This window comes from Diceros bicornis, chromosome 14, assembly GCF_020826845.1.
Source record: "Diceros bicornis minor isolate mBicDic1 chromosome 14, mDicBic1.mat.cur, whole genome shotgun sequence".
In the NCBI taxonomy this organism is placed as follows: domain Eukaryota; kingdom Metazoa; phylum Chordata; class Mammalia; order Perissodactyla; family Rhinocerotidae; genus Diceros; species Diceros bicornis.
The window spans coordinates 38,602,565-38,622,521 of NC_080753.1; the positions used below are offsets into that span (position 1 = coordinate 38,602,565).

Consider the following 19,957-nt stretch of genomic DNA (forward strand, 5'->3'; position numbering starts at 1 on the left):
CCCACGTGGGAAAAAGGTTCACGTGTGGTGAGTGTTAGAAGGGCTTTATCCAGGCCTAGGCCTCCCAACTCACCCCAGAATCCACCCTGGGGAAAAGCCATATGCGTGTGCTGACGGGACGAAGGCACTGCGGCAGCGGTTGGACCTGACCGAGCACCATGAAGCTTCGCGCAGCCAGGGGCAGGCGCACGGACGGGCGGCCGGTCGCATGCGCTGCTCTGCTGCAGCCTCGACGCCGCAGGGGACCAGGCAACCGCCTTCTTCCTCAGGGCTGACCACGTGCTCTACCAGTGTGTCAGCGCCGGGAGCAGATCATATACGTGTGAAGGCTGCGCTAGCCCGTCATCAGGAGCTCTGACCTCGTCCAGCACTGGCGGGTCCACACCGGCAAGAGGCCTTATAAGTGTAGCAAACCTTCCACCAGCGCTCCGCCCACAACCAGAGGGTCCACATGGGCGAGAGGCCCTATCAGTGGGAGGAGTGGGGCAACACCTTGGATCAGAGCTCGACATTTCTTGAGCATAAGAAAACCCATCAAAAAAAGAAAAGAAAAAAAAAGCCAAAAAAAAAAAAATACTAATTGGTGGTGTAATGGAAAGTCTTTGGGCAGAGCCTGAATAAGTTTGTTTGAATCAATGAAAGAAGAAATGAAGAGCTTAATTCTTACACCAGGAGTGCATCTACTACATTGAAAACCGATTGTGTCTTTGGTCAGAACCCATATTTTATGGCTAACGGCAAATTTTATTGAGAGGCTGTGTGTAAGACAGGAGCTGAGTATCACAGAATAAATAAAACAGACCTTGACCCTGCATCGACACTGACAGGCGCCCTGCCTTGGAAGACAAATTCCAATTATATACAAGCATAGCCATAGAATTAGTGGACCTGAACACTTTGGTAAATGTATCCTGGAGAGAAACTTTTATCAGACAGTTGGATTTGGCACTTCCTTCCTTCTGAAAACATTAGAAACTCCACATGAGCAAGGAGTTCCGTATCCGTTTGGGATTTGTCCTGAATGGCAAAGGAGCAAAACCACAGTGAAGAAAGAACATTACAGTATAAAATGAGGGAAGGATGCACTCTGAGCTTGGGTTTTAGAGTATCTAGGCACAAAGGCACACCAGACTGATGTTAACTTTCTATCCAGTTATTGATAGAGAGTCTCTTGATCCCTCAATGTGGGGAATGCAGGAAGACTTGGTCAGAATCATTTTTGTCCTGCCTTGAAAAATCTATGGTGATTCAGTTGAACAGTTTCATGGAGCCAGCCAGATTAGTAAAGGGTGCCTGGGCCTCTTCGAATGCATAAATTTACCAATGAAGTTGTAAAGTCACCACTTGTCTTCATCTCTCACCCCAAATTATTCTGTCTTTTTTTCCCATTGAGGTTACTATCATACTCCACTGTTCTAAAGTGCACTTTAAAGATAAGACAATTTTTTTGGATCGCTAATTTTTCCCATCAAGTCTCAATGTATTCTCAATATCCTGAATGGTACAGCAAATAGATTAATTTCAAGTCCTCTTTTGGTTACAAAAGAGATTCTTCAGAAGCTTACTGTTTAGTAAAGGATGTGACCTGAACACAAATAACTACCACGTAAGGCAGCAGTATTGGAGAAGCACCATAGAAGTGGTGTGGACAGAAGTACCATAGGTGTTCAGTACAATGGTGGGGCAGAATGGACAAAAACATCATTCTCTTGGTATAGATCTGCAGGAAATTTTGGAATGCTTTCCTAAACTACAGCCCTTCACAATTACAAAGATGTTGACCTCTCTTGCAATGTGACTTTTTGGGGATTTGTATAGAGAAGTACAAACAGAATAAAAACTAGAAAAAACCATAAAACAAATGAGTACTCAGTATTAGCCCCATGGGCTGTACTACTTACTAGCTATGTGAATTTGGAAATGCTACTTAATCTCTTTATCCCTGTTTCCTCATCTATAGAATGGGAATATGAATAATGTAAAATTTGTAAAACTCTTAGAACAGTGTCTTATAAGTGCTATAAAAATTTTCATTAAGAGTGTGTGTGTGTGTGTGTGTGTGTGTGTGTGTGTGAGAGAGAGAGAGAGAGAGAGAGAGAGAGAGAGAGAGAGAGCGAGCGAGAGCGGGAGAAATAGGAGTCCAAAACTTATGCTCCTGTATCCAACTTCATCTCCTAGCCTAGGAGGAGGAGACCTGATATGAATCAATGATATATCACTTAGAATTGGGTTCAGTTGGGAGTAACAAAGGCTCAATCCCTCCCTCTCCCTCAGAAGCAATAACTTAAGATAGAAGTTTATTGTCCTCACGTGTAAATTTTGGAGGTAGGCAATTTCCAGGGCTCTATTCCACAAAGTCTTCAGGGAACCAGGTTCCTTCTAGCTCATTTCTCCAACACTTCCTGAGCAGTTACTGGTTGTATAGCCTGGGCCAGTTCTGCTCTAGTCTTAGGGAGTCACTCACCCTTTCCCTTGGGCTCACTATTTCTTATTTCTTAACTGTGCCGTGGTGTGGTACTGAGGGCTATGGTGAGAGTGTGGGCCAGGCTAAGAAAGCTGATCTGCCCAAGGTCACATAGTTGGAATTCAGAGACTTTCTGGTGCCAAAACCCACATACAGTCCACTATTTATGATGCTTCATAACATACTGTCTCTACCTTCTGCATAGCTGATGCTGATTTGCTCTTTAGGACTCTCACGGTGGATGTGATTTGGAGAAGGGCTTACGGGGCTGAGGGGAGGCTGTGATGGGCAACCAGGCACCATCACAGAACTGTGATCTAAATGATAGTAATAGCAAAGGAGTGGTGAGACACAAAGAGATTCAAGAGAGATTAGAGGTGGGTGGTAGAAGGATGGAATCACAGACGACATCCGTGGTACCTGGGTGAGTGAGTACTAATGTCATATACTTAATTATGGAACCCTAGAGAAGAGAAGAGCAGACTTAGAAGGGGGCAGATATTAAGTGCAGCCTTTGATAAATGCCAAGATGGGACGGCTAAAGGGCTCTAAAAATCAGGATAAAAATGAAAATGAAATAAGAGGTTATTCTGTAAATATTTCTTGCCCACATTAGCAATTAGTATCTGTACCACTCACTTAAATCTTTAATCAAAATCTGCATTCTATTAATAATCTTGTAGGTAGATATTTATAGATACCAGACACTCCAGCACTTGAAAGCAGAAACCAACTGCCCTTAGTGATGTATTTCACAAGGAATATCAGATCAAGTCAAAGTAGCAGTGAACATATTTTCTTTGAGCATCTGATTGTAGAGTAAGTGAATCTGTGACTCTGTTACGCATGGCTTACACCTCCACCTCAGCATGCACACAATAGACACTCCTGTTCAAAGAATTCAAGCCTGACCACTTGCCTTGCAACCAGGAATGGGACTGTAAATGTTAGATGTGAAAGGAAGGCAAGGAGTTGTTGTGGCTGTGACCCACAAAAATGAGATCAGGTCTGTCTTCTCTTAACCGTCCAGACTAATTCACCAGTACTAGACTTCATCACTAAGCAGTCACGGTTCACATCATTCACTTCTTTCAAGGATTTTTCCTTGGGTTATCTATCCTGATGACTTTAATCCTGGACTCACTCATTTATCTTGCTGGTTGATTTCAACATGGGCTTTATGTCAACTTAACTCTACTGCTGTCCTTTCCTTTCTTCTCATGGTGATGCTATTGTTACTCTGATTTGTTCATATTTCCTCAGTTTTCTTTACTCTTCTGGCTTCTGCTGCTGACTTCCACGGTCACAGTAGGATACACCTTCCACTTCAATTTTCAGAGGCACTGCTTCACCTCTGGCTTTTCCTTTGCAGTACTCTCCTCTTCCAACCAGCCCGCCTGGCTCTCCTCACCTACACACAATCTGATCCAGTTTTACACCAACATTGGGGTCTTCAGCCTCTTATCCTCTACGTTATGTTTAGATCATCCTTACCTCACAGGCTCTGTCTCAGTTTTCAACTATGGATTCAGCGCCATTCTATGGTTACTATGACATTGCCTGCATTTTTAAAATGGCATTCTCCAGAGAAAATTACCAAAAAAAAAAAGAGGCAGGATTTCATCCTTTAAATGCACAAGATAATCAATTCAACAAATAAATGATTTCCCACATGTCTAACACCAAAATTAGACATAGAAAAAAGTACCACTGGAGTTCAACATTTTTACAGATAATTTTTAACATTCCTTGTCATAATAGTCTTTGAAACTCTATATAAATGTCTGATTTTTAAAACATTAGTTACTTAAGTACTTAATTTCATTCCGTACATCAGGTTTGCTTTGGGAGAGCACAAACTGAAGCATAGTGGTGATTTTTCTGTGTCTTGTTAATGTCTGCATTGTCTCCATTTTATCTGCCTTAATCTGACAGATTAGCATTGTGTTCCAAGTAGAAATGTGCAACATATCTCCAAAAATCCAAGAGGTCTAGAGAGGCACCTGGGTTACAGGCTCTGTGCAGCTGCCATGCATTGTTCATGGCTACATCAATCATGTAGCTCACCAAAATTGAGTACCATTTCTTGCTTCTTATTCTCACCCTATATTTGGAAATGATTTGATCCATTTTAGCTACACCTTCCCTGCATTCATCATACAATTTCACTATGGCTGGTTGACTTATCTGAGGGATCTCCTTGCCATCCGCAATACAACTGATCTCATTGACTGGCTCTATGCCAACAGCACTGGAGCACAGACTGATAATGCCATTACCATGCCAACGACACAAAATTATCTCATCATTTTCTTCCACTTGGAAATCAAAATACCCCTTCTTCATTTTTTTCATATGTTCCACATTCATAAGGGGACATTTTTCAGTCCTATTCTCACGAATTGTTCCTGTTGCCCGCACTCCTTTCTTCTTCAAGGCTGACACCAATTTGATGCTTGTAAAGAAGCTATCAAAACACAGGTGATAGGGGTATTGACCTCTCTCTAAAAGAACATCAGCAAAATTCATCACTAGATTTCCACCTAAACCAAGATCAAGATCCCTATCTGCCATCACAGTTGATTCTTCTTGATAGGGCTCAAACCAAACCAGATAACCCTGTGTGGTTGTACCACACCAAATTTTATAGCCAATTCTAATAGGTTTCCCATTCAGGAATTGGTCACTATCAAAGCATTCACACATTGTCTTATCAAAACAATAGTATTCTTCTAGGGGAGCATACAGGAGGAAATTTTTATTCATTTGCTTTATGAGAGGCCTCAATTTTGTAAATTTGTCTTTTTGATCTAGGTGGCTATTATCTGCAAAATGCAAGTGTGAGAAAATCAATTCAAATCTGTCCCTTCTAATTGCATCTCTAACCAGGTTCTGATCGGCATCAGAGATTTCCCAATACATTCCCCTTCTGGGACGCTTCACAAATCCACTCAAAAGCAGGACACCAAACACACACCTCATTTCTGGAACTGTGACTTCCAAGTTGACATTTTTCTGAGAAGCATAATTATTGGTTTCATTGACAATCAAGTTGAATGTTTCATCATCAAAAAATAATTCAAAGAGCTCTACTGGGTTCAACTTTTCACTCTTGAGATTCAAAAGTCCAGAATCCAGTGCTGACCAGCTTGGAAAGTTGGGTTTAATGTCTCTTTTGGTCCAATTCTTCTCTGGGACACTTGACACCTTTAGCTTTTTTGGAACAGGCTGGGTCTCAGGCTCGTTATCTTCTTCCACATCTGAGTCACCAGAAAATGCAAGGCCTTGGAGCAGTTCACTCACTCGAGCTTTGTCTTTTTTTCTCCCTTTTCGGGTAATGTCTCCTGCAGCATATTCCAAGGATGAGATGTGCATCCGGGCCCACAAGTCGCCCGGGTGACGGTCCTTCAGAGTGTTCAAATGTGCAACTGTCCTTTCAGTAGCGGCGGGAGTACTACCAGGGACCCAGGGTATGCAATCTCTGGGAAAGGAAAAAGAACATATGCTATAAAAATCCTCAGTCTTATTCGCTACATGAAAAATCCACTGATGCCTAAGGATTCTTTTGTGGGGATTACTTACTTTGCACTCCTCATGTTTCCTTGAGGAGGACTTTGTCCAGACCTAACATTTCTGGCCCCTCCCCACCTTTGACTCACTCCTCATGACTTAACTAATTCATCTGGGAGAAGGAACTGGGTTGTCCTCTTTAGGAGCAAGTGGCAGGCATTCCATGCTTCTTTTTGCCCCAGGTTGTATCAAGCAGGCCCATGCAGTGGCAGGTCTGCTACACTCCTCCTCTGCCACCATGCGCCCATTCAGCTCTGCCTCTGAGCTGCTTTACCAGTCTAGCTTCTGTCAATAACAAAGCTGAGGTTTCCAGAACCATCTGTCTTACTCCTGTGTGTCTTTCAATTGGTTCTGAACTTGGACAAGGAAGGGGGTTATTATTTACTGGGCCCCCCTCACCTCTCACAGAATTTCTGAACACAAAAGGATTTAGCATCTTCTAGTTCTACATTCTTCTGGTGGACACACTGCTCTGGGGGGAAACAAAAGAGAAACTCAAACTTACTGTCCTTGAACTGATTTTTATGGAAGCTAAAGTTACTAAAATGAAAAGTATTATTTTATGCAAACTTCTTTTTTAATTCGAGAAATTTGCATTTCATTTACTAATGTCCTATTGGTAAATAGTCTAGTTTTAGAAGACATTGGGGGGAAAAAAGCAGTGAAGAGTATGTTTTAATATAATTTACACTACATATATTTATTTATTTATTTACTTAAAGGATTTATCAATCTGGGCGTCCTCATTGCCCACGTGTAGGACCCATTCAACACATCCCTCTTAGAGTCCCCTGACACCCTCAACTTCAGGGACCCTCCTTGAATCCCATCATTCCACTGACTCTTTCCACTGCTGAAATCTAAACTCCAAGAGCTCACTCTCTATCCTCAATTTCTTTTCACTCCAGACTCCTCACACCTTTGTCTCATGATCCCTGTTCTTCCATCTCACTCTGACTCCTCCATTCCCTCCTGCTTCCCCCTCCCTTCCTCTTCAGTCTAGACTCCATGATCCATCACCTTAGCTCCTCTCTTGCCAGGACAGTCAAGCACCCTGCCCCAGTGTCCTTCTGTAGCATTGGACCAGCAAAACTTCCACACTGGATCAACCCTTGTTGGTCTTTTCTGTTCCTCACTCAGGGGTGAGCAGTGCCAGAGAAACCACACAACTAGGTAGACTGACACTGCTAAAAATGATGGGCTCCAAATTCAGCTAGTTACTCAACACTGCCCAGAATCCTTCTCATTTCCTCTTGTCCCTTTCTTCCCAGTTCCCTATAGCAGATATTTCAAATCTTCATCACTCTTTTCAAATCTTCTGCCAGATTCTTGGGATCTCCAAACATGACCTCTTTTTCTACTCCAAAGAGGACCCAGAATTTTTCAAGCAAAAACTTGCTCTTTGAAACAGTCTCCTTCCACGGCTCCTGTGACTCCTCTCTCTAGTTCTTCTTCAGGCTTCTCTAGGTATTTGCATATTCTATTTCTCTGCCTCTCTCCTTTCCACATCCTGTTTATCTAGCAAATTCCTGCTTAGTTATCAAGTCTTGTTTCAGATGTCACCTCTTCTGGGACACCTTCTCTAATACTCCAAATCTCAGTTGGGTAACTCTCCCGCATGCTCTATCACAGCTACAGGGCCCTTTATCACATTGTATGGTAGTTCTCGGTTTCCCCATCTGCTGTACTCACGTGATTTAGTGAGGGTAGAATCTCTGTATTATATATAACTCTGAATAGGAGTGATAAAATGCTTGCTGAATGAGTGGAAGAAAGGAAGAATAATATGAAATGAAATGAAAGTTGGAAACTTCTAAAGGTGTCCCTGGAAAACACTGTCTTTTCAACACAACTATCTCTTGGCCTCTCCTCTCTTACCAGCCCATCACTTGATTCCCCAAACCCAATTCTTGATCCATACCTCTGTCTAGTCCTTCTTGGCCTGTGACATCCTGAGAAAGTTTCAAATCCCTACTAATCTGCTCCAGGATGGTGGCAGACTGTTACTTTCCTGCCAACATCCCTTGCCCTCTTCCTCTTAACTAGCAGAAACCCAATTCTATTTGGGGCAGTGATATGTCCAGGTCCAGGCCACGAACTGCTCTAAGCCAGTGAAGATACTCAATTCTGTAGCCTCTCTTGTAGCCAAAGACAGTCATGTGACTCAGTTTCAGCCAGTAAGAAATAAGGGGAAGACTGTTGGGGCTTCGAGGAAGGAGTTTGCTTTCTTGATAAGAGGGACAGTAAGGGCAGGAGTGTCCTTCTACCTCCTTTCTGCTTCAAACAGACACAGTACTTGGAGCTCCAGGGGCCATCTTGTGGTCCTGCACACTAAGGATGATGGAACAACAAGAGACTCAGAGCTTGGATCCTCAAATATGAAAACCGAATAATGCCAAATGTTGAAGGGGATGTAGAGATAAATGAACCCTCAACTACTGATCTGTGAGTGTACATGGTGCATTCTTTCTAGAAGTCAATTTAGCAGTACTGAATTAAATTTAGTAAAAACACATCCTATGGCTCAGTAGTTCTGTTCCTAGGTATTTATCCCAAAGAAATTCTCACAGGAAGCATGTTTGAGGACGTTCACTGTCGCACTGTTCATACTAGTGGGGAGTTGGAGGCCATCTGGGGGACCATCTCTGGGGAAGCTGATAGGCAAACCATGATGGATGTGCACCACAGGGGACTACGCAGCAGGGATAAGTAAAGGAATCAGTGTATACACAGAAATACAGACAGGTCTTAAAACATTATGCTAAGTGATAAAACAAGAAACAGAACAATATTTATTCACAATGCTATTTAAATAATTTAAAACACATGCACATAAAACTAAAGTGCATATTTTACAGGAACACATATTAAGAATGGATACACATTAAGCCCAATATGGAGAGAGAAGGAAATGGGAGTAATGGGAAGAAGAGGTAAGGAAGAATGTGTGACTGTGAGTGTGTACGTGTTGTGGGTGGGTGTGTGTGTATGGCTGGGCAGAGGAATAAAGGCACCGTGAGTCACGGTTTCAGTTACCTGATGCTAAACGTACCTGACAGACACAATGGCAGATTGCTCTTCTCCAGCTATAACTCCGAGCTAAGTCACAGAACGTTATTTCTCTTCCTTTAGTGAGCCTGGCTCAGACCTCACGAGCTTTATGAAAAATTTCACTTCTCTTTTGAAGCTTCAAGACATTTCTATTTTAACTGAGATTTAGCTCCCTGTTTCCCTAAGGTGAATAAATGTTGATAAGGAGAATCCCTGCCCCGTGCCCTGTTCTTTAGCCTAATCATCCCACGCTGTTCCCTCTCCTTCTTTCCTCAACTCTCTCAGCAGTTCATGGCCTCATCAGAAGCCAACCCTTTGCTGGTGATCTGGTTCCTCCTCTTCTGCTTTACAAGTATCTATGCTACATGTTCATTCATTCCCACAACCAATCTGCTACCATCTGTAATTTCTCCTTCTTTATCAGCTTCTTTCCTTTTGATTCTTGTTCAGGACTCTCTTTATGGAGATTAAAAATACCCTACTTGTGCTCCCTAAGCCCTCTTCCAGGTCTGACATTTCTTTCTTACCCATCATGGCAGCCTCACCTGCAGCCTTCACCCTCTCGTCCAAATTCTCTGCTTTCTCTATGTTCTTCTGCCTTTTCTGGCTTCTCTATCCATAGCTCCACAAAGACATAAGGGAGCCCGGGGAAGAGCGATCAAGCAGGGTAGACTGAGTCAGAATAGGATTCTTGGAGGCAAGTGTGCACCAAGTGAAGGTTTTGTATAATGATTGTATATCGACAGGTCACCTTCTTGGCATGGGGCCTCCGATGACCACAGAATTGAGAGTGGCAGTCTTCCTGTATTATTCCAGGGAAGCAGGCTTTTGACAACTGCTCTCTCTGGTTCCATTCCAATTTCTTCTTACATCTGCAGGATTTGTTCCACTTAGGACCATGGACACTCACCTGTTGGGTATCCCTGAGGCCTCAGCATCTTGTTCTATTTCTTCAGAAGTTTCCTGCTTTGCATTGAACAACCCATCTTTAGTTACAACTTCTTCAGCTGAAATAATACAATAATTGCCTGAATTTAGAAAACACCATCTTCAGGGTAGGAAATAGGATGTTTTAAATTAAAACGAACAAAAATATCAGCAGGCATCCCAGGAGTGTAGTCTCAGCAATCACACAAAATGTGGCACAGTATGCAAAGATAATAAGAAAGGTCAATCAGCTGGGAAAGGGTCTAACAGGGCAAAAGATATTTAAAGACAATTACACATGGACAGTAGTGTTCTCACAGAGTGGAAAGAACTTCCTCTGAGGTAAAGACGAAGGGATCATGCAGAAGAGTTCAAGAGGCTTCCAGGTATGAAGGGATGTCTGAAAATGACAAACTGTATGGGACCCTTGCTAGGGAAGAAGAAGAGGAGCAAAGGAGGAGTTGTTGAGGCAATCAGGGAACATGGAGGGATTATCAGAGACGATAACAACAATCAGTAAGGAGAGTGATTAGCACCAGAAGAAGATAATGTGACTGGGAGAGATGCAAAATGATAGCAGCTGAGGAAGTGTGGAGGCAGAGGCCAGAAGAAGGGGAAGGGAGGGTGAGGGTCTGTAGGAAATGTCAGGGTTAACGACAGGAAAAGGTGAGCATAGACAGGGCACCAGCCAGAGGCCTGTCCTTACTCATCAGACTGAGGTTTGTAACCTTCTCCTGAGCTGAGTCCCCAGAGAGGTTCCTCCAAGCCAGACTCAGATGTGGCCACTCCTCTGGGACAAGGGTCTGGGCTTCTTCTTCCTCAGTCTTCACTGATGTCTAAAAAGGCAAAAAATGGCCTCTTAGTCTTCTCTGTGGTAAGGATAAGGGGCCCAGTTGTGAAGGGTATTGAATACCACACTGTAGACCATCAGTACCAATCCCTCAGTGGGGCCATGCTCTCTCTGAAGGTCTAGGGGAGGATCATCCTTGCCTCGTCCTAGTTCCTGGTGGTTGTCAGCAATCCTTAGCGTTCCTTGGCTTGTAGATGCATCACTCCAACCTCTGCCTCTGTGGTCACATGACATTCTCCTTGTGTGTCTCTCTGTCTTCACATGGCCTTCTTATAAGGACACCAACCACTGGAATTTAGGGCCCACCCTAATCCAGTATGACCTCATTCTAACTTGATTATACCTACAGAAAGTCTATTTCCAAATCAGATCACATTCATAGGTACCTGGGGTTAGGACTTCAACATATCATTGTGGGGGACACAATTCAACTCACAACGTCATCTTACCCCTACTTCAATTAAGGTCATTTCCCTCTTTCTCTGTCTGGTCTTTTATTATTTAACTCAACACTAGTTTTCATTCTACTGTCCACTCACACCTCTGTCATTTTCCTAGATTTTTGATCATCTTATTCTTCCATAATTCAAACTTATTGATTATACATCAGTGCAAACATTTAAATTACTTTGTTATTTCTTCTGGTGCAATCATGTCCAAACATTTGCATTTTGAAATATGTACTTTTAAAATAACTTACTTTTTCTTTGTGTTTCTCCATTATATTACATTTTAGACAATTACACTGATTAAAAAAATATGTATGTATAGGTCAGTAAGTTTTATTTCCTATATATTTCTTTTCAGGAACGTAAAGATTTGTTATGCACAGGAAGCTCCGGGTATGACAGGACTGAGAACCAATTAGAAGCCACAGAAAGGGACTAGGAGAGGAGGGGACTCCATGAAAACTCTGTCTTGAGAAAACTGATTTAGCAGCAGAAGACTTAAATGGGAGACTTAATTTTTTTAAAACTAAATGACTAAGAAAACAATTGAACCACTGAGGGAATAAGCAAAAAAACAAGAGTCCATTTTGTGAAGATGCGAAGATGCAGATACACAGAATTTCCATTATCATCACCAAATGTTAACTGGATATGTGCAAAACACTGAGAATATAAAAGAGTGTGAGGGAGAGTTCTGGTTCTTGGGCTCGGGAGAGAAACCAGAGACCCCCCCCCCCCCGAAGATTAAACATCAGTCACTAAGCATCAAATGAGTGGAGGTGCTTTCTGGAAACAAGGGCTTAACTCCGCCCCTCAGTCCCACAACTCAAGATGTGGATATGCCTCCTAACACAGTACTGAAGGAAGCAATAGCGTGTGATCAACACGAGCTCCTTGCATGAGCCATACATGGTCTGTGATACTCTGTGACATGGTGAAGGCAGAGAGACTGTGCCACCTGAAAGGCTCCCACAGGTGAGAAGTGTGAACCAAAGAAGGGCAGGGAATAGGTGGCCAGGAAGAAGGAGGGCTGCTACTGAAGCTCCCATAAGCCTGGGCACCCTGCTCACCTGGGACCTGGTTGGGTAAATCTCAGCTATGGCTGCCTTGCCTCTGGGATTTTCTTCCTGGAGCGGGGCTGGTCCCTGGGAAGCAGGCCCTGTGGAGGGAGGAGACCAGAGTCCTGAGTGAAACATGACAGACTGCAGGAGTGCCCTTTGTGGGGACGCAGCCCCCAAACCTTCTTATGCTCGTTAAACATCCAAGAACTAAGTCTAAGATACAGCATCACACCTGTTTTCATTCTGTCAGGAATTCTACAATTCTAAAACTTAGGGTCTCCCACCCACAAAACTGAGTGGTGTGTATGAACTCACGAGGTGCTCTACAGTGATGTACTTTCACATGCACAAAGAAAAATTAAAATCATAGATGAAAATAAAGAGAAGGAAGGAACAAGCTGGTAATAAAGGAAAGATTAAGTGGAGAACACAGAGATGAAAGAAAAGAAGTGGAGAATAGAGAGACAAGGCAAAGGGGAAACAGAAGAGCAGAAAAGATGATGAAAGAGAAGAAGTAAAATATAAAAAAAATAGAAAGAGTTGATAATGGGGGAGGCTTTGCATGTGTGGGAACGGGGGGTATAAGGGAAATCTGTGTACCTTCCTTTCAATTTTGCTGTGAACTTAAAACTGCTCTAAAAAAATAAAGTCATACATACATACATAAATAGATGTTAGCCATGAGCTAGAAGAACTTTTGAGAATCTGCCACGTTGAAAGTGGCTGATCTCAAAGGAACCAACAATAACTGACACAGTGATGATGACTGCACAGTGCTGGGCACTGCACTGTGACTTAAAAAGATTATTTCCAATCCTCACAATAACCCTGAGTCCAAATTATCATCTCCATTTATCCTAGGCAGATTCAGAGAGATCAGAGGTAAATGCAAAGCATGGAGAAGTCAAACAAATATTTGTTGACTGACTAATTGAATGCCCTATTAAATAACTTGCTCCAGGTCACACCATGGGCAGGTGGCAGAGCTGGGATTCAAACCTCTAGAAGTCTTTCTTCTTTGCTATAACTTTTCTTTCTGGACTCTTTTCCTCCTGTCTTGAGGAGCTTGGGGAGGTAATGCTTCTCTCAGTTGTTACAGGATGCCAGGAACAGGGGGATGATGTGTGCTGCAAAGTGGCTTCCAGGCCCCTAGTTCACACTACCTGTAGGCCATCATGCTCCCTGGTTTTCACCATGAAGGACAATCCTGAGATCTGGGCTGCTGTAGTGACCACACCACAAAGGCAGGTACATTCCCACAGGCTCAGCTCTGGCCTGTTTAGTTTAGAAAGTGAAGAATTCCAGTTCCAGCAGAAGCTGAGAGCTGAGGCCCAAGCCTACTGGCCTCCAGCAAAGCATTGGCATGCTCTTGAGATACACAGAATGAAGACAGGGGTCACACCATCCAGATGCCAAAATATCGTACCACAAAGTGAAACACTCGTGCCACCATCTTTTCCTCCTGAAATTGCTCTAATGCCTAAGCATCTAATATTCAAGACATAAAAAACAGCATTCCTTGGATAATGGAAGGAGCAATTTCACAAACCACTTTGAGCTCAGAGGAGGCACCAGGAATACTACAAAACGAGAGCTAGGACTCACATGTCTGATGAGACTCTGCGGTCAGACATGTTTCATTTGTTAATTTCTGTATTTAAGGTTCACACCTGAATACTGACTATAAGGAGAAGAGATGTGTCTTCAGAAACTCTCAGAGGAGCCAGAGTTCCCTCTTTCAATTGTTTGACCATAGGTTGGGGATTGGGAGAAAGGAAGGCGGGACTTTCTGGAAGAAATAGGTCTGAAATATGTGAATATGAGGAGAGAGTTGCCAGACGATGAGGCCACAGATGGAGCTAACAGGCAGAGAACATGACTTGAGCAGAGAAAGAATTAAAGGTCAGAAAGCAGTCGTATGAGACACCTGAAGGAATGAGAAGACTCAGCAGGCAAAACAATCATCAGCATCAAATATTAACCGAGTATCAGCTGTATGCACAACAGGGTACGTAGTGCAAAGGAGAGAGGTACAAGTTAGGGTTTTTGTTCTCAGTGGGTTTACAGATTGGGGAAACAGAAGGCAGATATAAACTGGATTTGGATTACAGTTCCAGCTGTGTAGCCTTGGGCCTGTCACAGTTTTGCTAAGCCTCCAATTCCTTATCTGTACAATGGGGAGAACACAGTCCACTTGACAGGTTAATGAAGATTAAATGAGATAATGAACACAAAAGCCCTCTATAAACTGCAAGACCCTACATAAGGTACTATTATTGTTTTTCAAAATAGCCAACAATAAAAGGAGAACAAAATTACTGAATGAAGAGCACATGTGATAATTCTAACCCAAAATATAACATAGAACACAGCACACTTTTCTTTGCTCCAGACACAATGGTTCCCTGTAGAATCTTTTTTTTTTTTTGCTGTTGTTTTACATCTAGAGGGAGCAAAGCTTGCTATAAAGATAGCTTTGTCCCAGATTCACTCTTACTCCCTTACCTCCCCACAATGCATATATGCCAAACCCAAAAGCTTAATAAGCATGGTGTAAACAGGTCTGCCTAACTATAATAGTAAGGTTTCTCCTAACTATTAATTCAGGGTGTTGATCAAAAAGATCTTAGAATTCTAACATTTTACAATTTCAAAGGTTTTAAAAAGCTTGCTTAAGTACAGGGTTAGACAAAAACAAAAACAAAACTTGAGGATACAGATAAACAAGCTTTTACTAAGAAAACCATGCACCTGTCAGTGGCCTGCTCCCAGCGTGCTCACTGAACCCCTCCTCTGGTACTCACCACTCACTTCTCGGGGGTTCTCTTGGGGGAGCTCTGGAGGTTCACACTTCAGGGTGGCTACCCCAGGCAGGAACTGGAGGCTCTGACACTCCAAAGAGGCTCCTCGATATTCTGTCACCAGTAGGCGCATGTCCTGTCCCTGAGTGTAGACAGAGGCCTGAGGACAAAAGATTCACCTTGAAAAGGCATCCTGGTGGGAACTGGACCGAACAGCAGTTAGGGACATCCTCAAGGGAACACGGGATAAGCCCCATTGAACCCTTTAAAGAAGCAATGGGTAAGACAGAACAGCAAGACAGAGACATTCATTCATTTGGCAAATATGGACTACATGCCTCCTGAGAGCCAGGCTCTGTTCTACATGCTGGGAATACAGTGGCAAACAAGAGAGACAAGACAGGCAAAGAAGCTCTGCCCAGAAAACAAAACAAAACCCAGATGGATGCTGAAGCTAGTGGGTGGAAATTTACTGAGAAATAGGATATGTACATTGTCTCAAAATGTCTCCCACAGATTACTTATTAATTACAAAGGAGAAAATGGTAATTTTCTAGTGGCAAAATCTGACAGCTACCACCTTAACTTCATCAGTAACGGGACAACCCAGGGCCATGTGCCTCCTGATATAGTGTACTGAAGAGAACACAACATCACATCTGTGGTATTTTAGCCAAAATGCACAACCTAAATCTTATCATGAGAAAATATAAGACAAACCCAAATTGAGGGGCATTCTATATAACAACTGGCCTGTACTCTTCAAAAATATCAATGTCACGACAGACAAAGAAAGACTGAGCAACTGTTCCACATTCAAGGAGCCTAAGAAACACAGCAACTAAATGCAACATGTGATGCTGGATTGGATCATGAATTGGGGGAAAATTGCCATAAAGAACACTATTGGGGTAATACGGCAAAATTTGAACAAGGATTACTTTTTGGATGATAGTATCATAACAATTTTAATTTCCCCAAACTTGATAACTGTATTCTGGTTACACAAAGGAATGTCCTTGTTCTTCAGGAATACACACAGAAGTGTTTAGAGGTAAAGGAGCATGATATCTGCACTAACCCCCAAACAGTTCAAGAAAAAAAAGGTGTGTGTGTGTGCATGTGCATATATGTATGCACACATAGAAAGAGAGAAAGAGACGGGGAGTGCTCACTCACACAAGAGTGGGGCACATCATGAAACAACTGTTAACAATTGGTGAATCTGGGTAAAGAGTATACAGGAGTTCTCTGTGCTATTCTCCCAATACTTCTGTAAATTATAAATCATTTCAAAATAAAAAGTTAAAAATTAACAGACAAATGTTCCCCATTTCTTCTCCCACACCACACACATTCTCTTCCCACCTGCTGTCCTGTGTCTCTTGTGTCTGTCTCTAGATTCTCCAGCGCTATCACCACCTCCTCTCCACTCTCCAGAGGATACGCCTGCACACAGGCCTGGAGCTCCCCGGGCAGGATGTTCAGGAATTGCTCCAGCACCAGCACCTCCAGAATCTGCTCCTTGGTGTGTGTCTCTGGTCTGAGCCACTGATGGCAGAGTCCCCGAAGTTGGGCCAGAGCCTCCCGGGGCCCGGCTACCTCCTGGTAGCAGAACTGCCGGAAGCGCAGGCGACAAAGCTCCCGAATGTGGGAGCTGCTCTCCTGTGAGCTGCTCATCTGCTCCCATGTGGGATCTTCCTCCTTCATTCTCACAAAGCTGTCTCCATTTTCAGGAGTGAGGCCTGACAAAGCTTCATCCATGTTGAGCTTAAAGGCTAGGAAAAGGTTCACTTAGCCGGAGTCTATGCTTCAGAAATGCTTTTCCAAATGTACATCTGAGACCTAAAAATTGATCAGTAACTTGAAAATTACAAGAGCTTCAAACTCTAAGTAACATACTTATATTTTTGTCCCATCTGTAAGTCATGCTCAAAAACTGAGACTGCTTGCCTATATTATCAGTGAAATTAATCAGAAGTATAATGAACACTTGAACCTAAGGAGGTTGAGCCCAGAAGTAAGAGATGTAAGGTATGGGATATGAGGAAAGAAGGGTTAACAATAAGAGTGCTTGAGCAGCTTACACTTTAGCTGGAGAGAAGAGATAATTTTACCCATGGGTGAGCCAGATGGCTGCCTTCATGGACAGATCAATATACTGTGAAAGGTCATCTATCTCTGTGTATTTCTTATGGAATATTCTACCTTAAATGTAGGTGAGGTAGACTGTTTCCAAAGTCTCCCATCCCCTAAAACCTTTTGTGATGAGATTTTGTCACTCTTCTCATCAAGAGGTGGAGTCTATTTTTCCCTCCCTTGAATCTGTGCTGGCCTATGACCTGCTCTGACCAATAGAATATGGCAGAAATGACACTGTAAGAGGAAGTGCTCTTGTACCTCTTGGCACACTGCCATGAGACTGCCATGCTGTGAGGAAGCCCAAGCTAGCCATGCAGAGAAGTCATGTGGATGAGAACCAGGGTACCCCAGCTAAAGCCCCACTGGGCCTAGTCTACAGCTGATTCAACAGCTGAATGCAGCCTCATAAGTAACTCTAGCACTGCCCAGTCAACCCACAGAATCATGAGAAATAACAAGCTGAGGTTGTTTCAAGCCACTACATTTGGGGTTTTATTTTAGATAACTGAAACGGTAAACATACTCTAAGTTCTTTTCCCTCTCTCTCCTCACTTTCTACTTTTGTGATCTCATCAATCGTAATTTCAATATACCTCTATTCCAAGCACACTCAAATTTCTGTCTGGCTCCAACTTGCTTTTCACATTCCAGACTCACGTCTTGAAATGCCAGCAGGATGCCTCCAGCTTCGGGCCTCTCCTGCACCATAATTTCAACACATCCCAAACTGAATTCAGAGGCCCCTCAAAGCTGCACTCTCTCTGGATTGTTCATTTCCATTGGCATCACCACCATCTTCCATACATTCAGGCTGAAAACCAGCCCCTACACATAATCACTCTGAGCCTAGTCAATTCTTCCTCCAAAATGCGTGTTGCAGCCATTCCTTCCTTTTTATTCCCTTATTACCATTTACATTCACTATTACAATAATTTTCTCTATGGTATTCCTGCCCCACCACACGCTCTGTCATCATTGGATTGATATTTCCTAAAGCACAATTCGGACCATATTCAACACCCCATCCCTCTCCAAAAGCAGGTTTCAATTGCTTCTCACTGAACTAAATTCAAACTCCCCAGGATCTGATCCTTACTGAGTTTTACTGGTTTGTTTGTCACTCAATAACATTTATTGAGCACATCATTACTTGCCAGGCATAACACTAACCCAGGAATAAAAGACACAGTTCCTACCTCCAAGAAAGCCATAGTTGTCCCAAATGCTTCATGTCACCGCCATATCAACTACTCAAATTTTTTCCACCCACCTTGTACTTTACGGCCAGGATCGCCCTCGTAACAGGGTAAATTCCCAAACCCAAACCTAATGTATAGACAGAGAAAACTCTTCTGTCCTCTAAGCCACTCAGGTGGAGGTGGGGCGTTCCCATGGAAAAGTGAGCTCACACCTGCCTCATCCACCGCCCTCCCTCTCCGTCTCTATCACAGACCACACCCCCAGTCACCACCGCCGCCCCTGCTCCTTGAGGACAGGAGTTTATTTGCATAACCTCAGGGAGCCCGGCACGTACCTGGTAGTCAACAGATACTGGTGGACTTCTGGATGAATGCACGTAGATGTACATGAGATGCCGGTAGCCAAGACGCTCTGGCGAGCCCAGAACGTACCTTACTGAGAATGCACCGCGCACCTAGCGTCTGGCATACAGTGGGCACTCAATAAGTGCGTGTCTAATTGCTGGGTAATGGACCAGAAGTTCAAGGAACGTGTACAACAAAGACGTGGCCGACCTCGTGAAAGGCTCCCACGGGAGCGCGGGGGCCCTGGTCTCCACAGTCGGGAGGAGCCCGCCCCCGGCCTCCGCAGAGCCCGGGCCGCAGCCCCTCGCGGGGCGGGCGGGTCTCGCCCTGCTCCCCGCAGCCGGCACCGGTGGTGGGACGGGCGTAGGGGCGCGAATTTCTTCTGCAGCCGCGCGGGCAGCGGAGTCGCGGCGTCCGGCCGGCTCCGTGCCTCTCTAGGAACGCGGCCGCACGTCTCTCTGGTGCGCCCGGCAGACCCCCGCGGCCACCCCGCCCAGCCCAGGCGTCTCTCAGCCGCTCGACCCCAGGGCGGTCCGGACGACCCAAGCATGCCCATCATTTATGAAACCATTTCAGTTAAAAACCACCAAGATGGTAAAGGCAAAACTGAGTCTCTGTCTTTAGGGTCCTCACAAGCTGCTGGGGGACACAGTTGAATAAATAATTATAATACAGCAAGCAGCACAAATTAATTTTTAAAATTTAAATATACAGATTATATATGAACAATAAAAACTCACATTGAGTGAAGACTATAACATGAAAAGCGTCCCACTTCCCCGAGTTAACCATTGTTAATATTTTGTGTATATCATCCCAGGACACTACCAGCCACACAGTAGCACTCAATAAACATTTGTTTAGTGGCTAAGTATGTATCTATATATGTTAAAACACTTATGAGATCACAATATAATTTCGCACCTTAGCTTTTTCGGTTAAGATAGCTTAGAGAGCTTTCCATACAAGCTTATTTTTTAACAGCTAAATAGTATTCCATTGTATAGTTGTACCATAATTTACTTAATTATCCCTCTTGTTTTATTTTTTCTTTATAAGTAATGCTGCAGAGAACACCATTGAATATCTTTACATAC

At 43.5% G+C, this 19,957-nt stretch overlaps 1 protein-coding gene across 2 annotated transcripts; it reads right to left on the reverse strand.

The window, feature by feature from the left end:
* Positions 1–3,420: 3,420 nt before the first annotated feature.
* Positions 3,421–19,156, reverse strand: PGBD1 (piggyBac transposable element derived 1). Of its 2 annotated transcripts, XM_058554966.1 has the most exons (7): positions 18,851–18,913; positions 16,542–17,018; positions 15,177–15,333; positions 12,382–12,470; positions 10,719–10,848; positions 9,996–10,092; positions 3,421–5,945 (listed from the first exon to the last, which is right to left on the reverse strand). In XM_058554966.1, the coding sequence occupies exons 2-7, from the start codon at positions 16,935–16,937 to the stop codon at positions 4,388–4,390; spliced, it is 2,427 nt and encodes an 808-aa protein (XP_058410949.1). In that variant the 5' UTR covers positions 16,938–17,018; positions 18,851–18,913; the 3' UTR covers positions 3,421–4,387. The 2 variants fall into 2 exon arrangements, with proteins under 2 accessions (XP_058410949.1, XP_058410950.1); XM_058554967.1 differs by lacking the exon at positions 16,542–17,018 and having other exon boundaries at positions 18,851–19,156.
* Positions 19,157–19,957: the final 801 nt, after the last annotated feature.

What these genes read in the sequence shown, in the direction of transcription:
- PGBD1 (XM_058554966.1), bottom strand. Translation starts at nt 16,937, where the DNA reads ATGGATGAAGCTTTGTCAGGCCTCACTCCTGAAAATGGAGACAGCTTT. An exon ending in CAAGAGACACAGGACAGCAG is followed by an intron (nt 15,334 to 16,541) that starts GTGGGAAGAGAA and finishes TTTTGTCCTCAG; the next exon opens with GCCTCTGTCTACACTCAGGG. An exon ending in GCCTCAGGGATACCCAACAG is followed by an intron (nt 5,946 to 9,995) that starts GTGAGTGTCCAT and finishes TTCCTTTCCCAG; the next exon opens with AGATTGCATACCCTGGGTCC.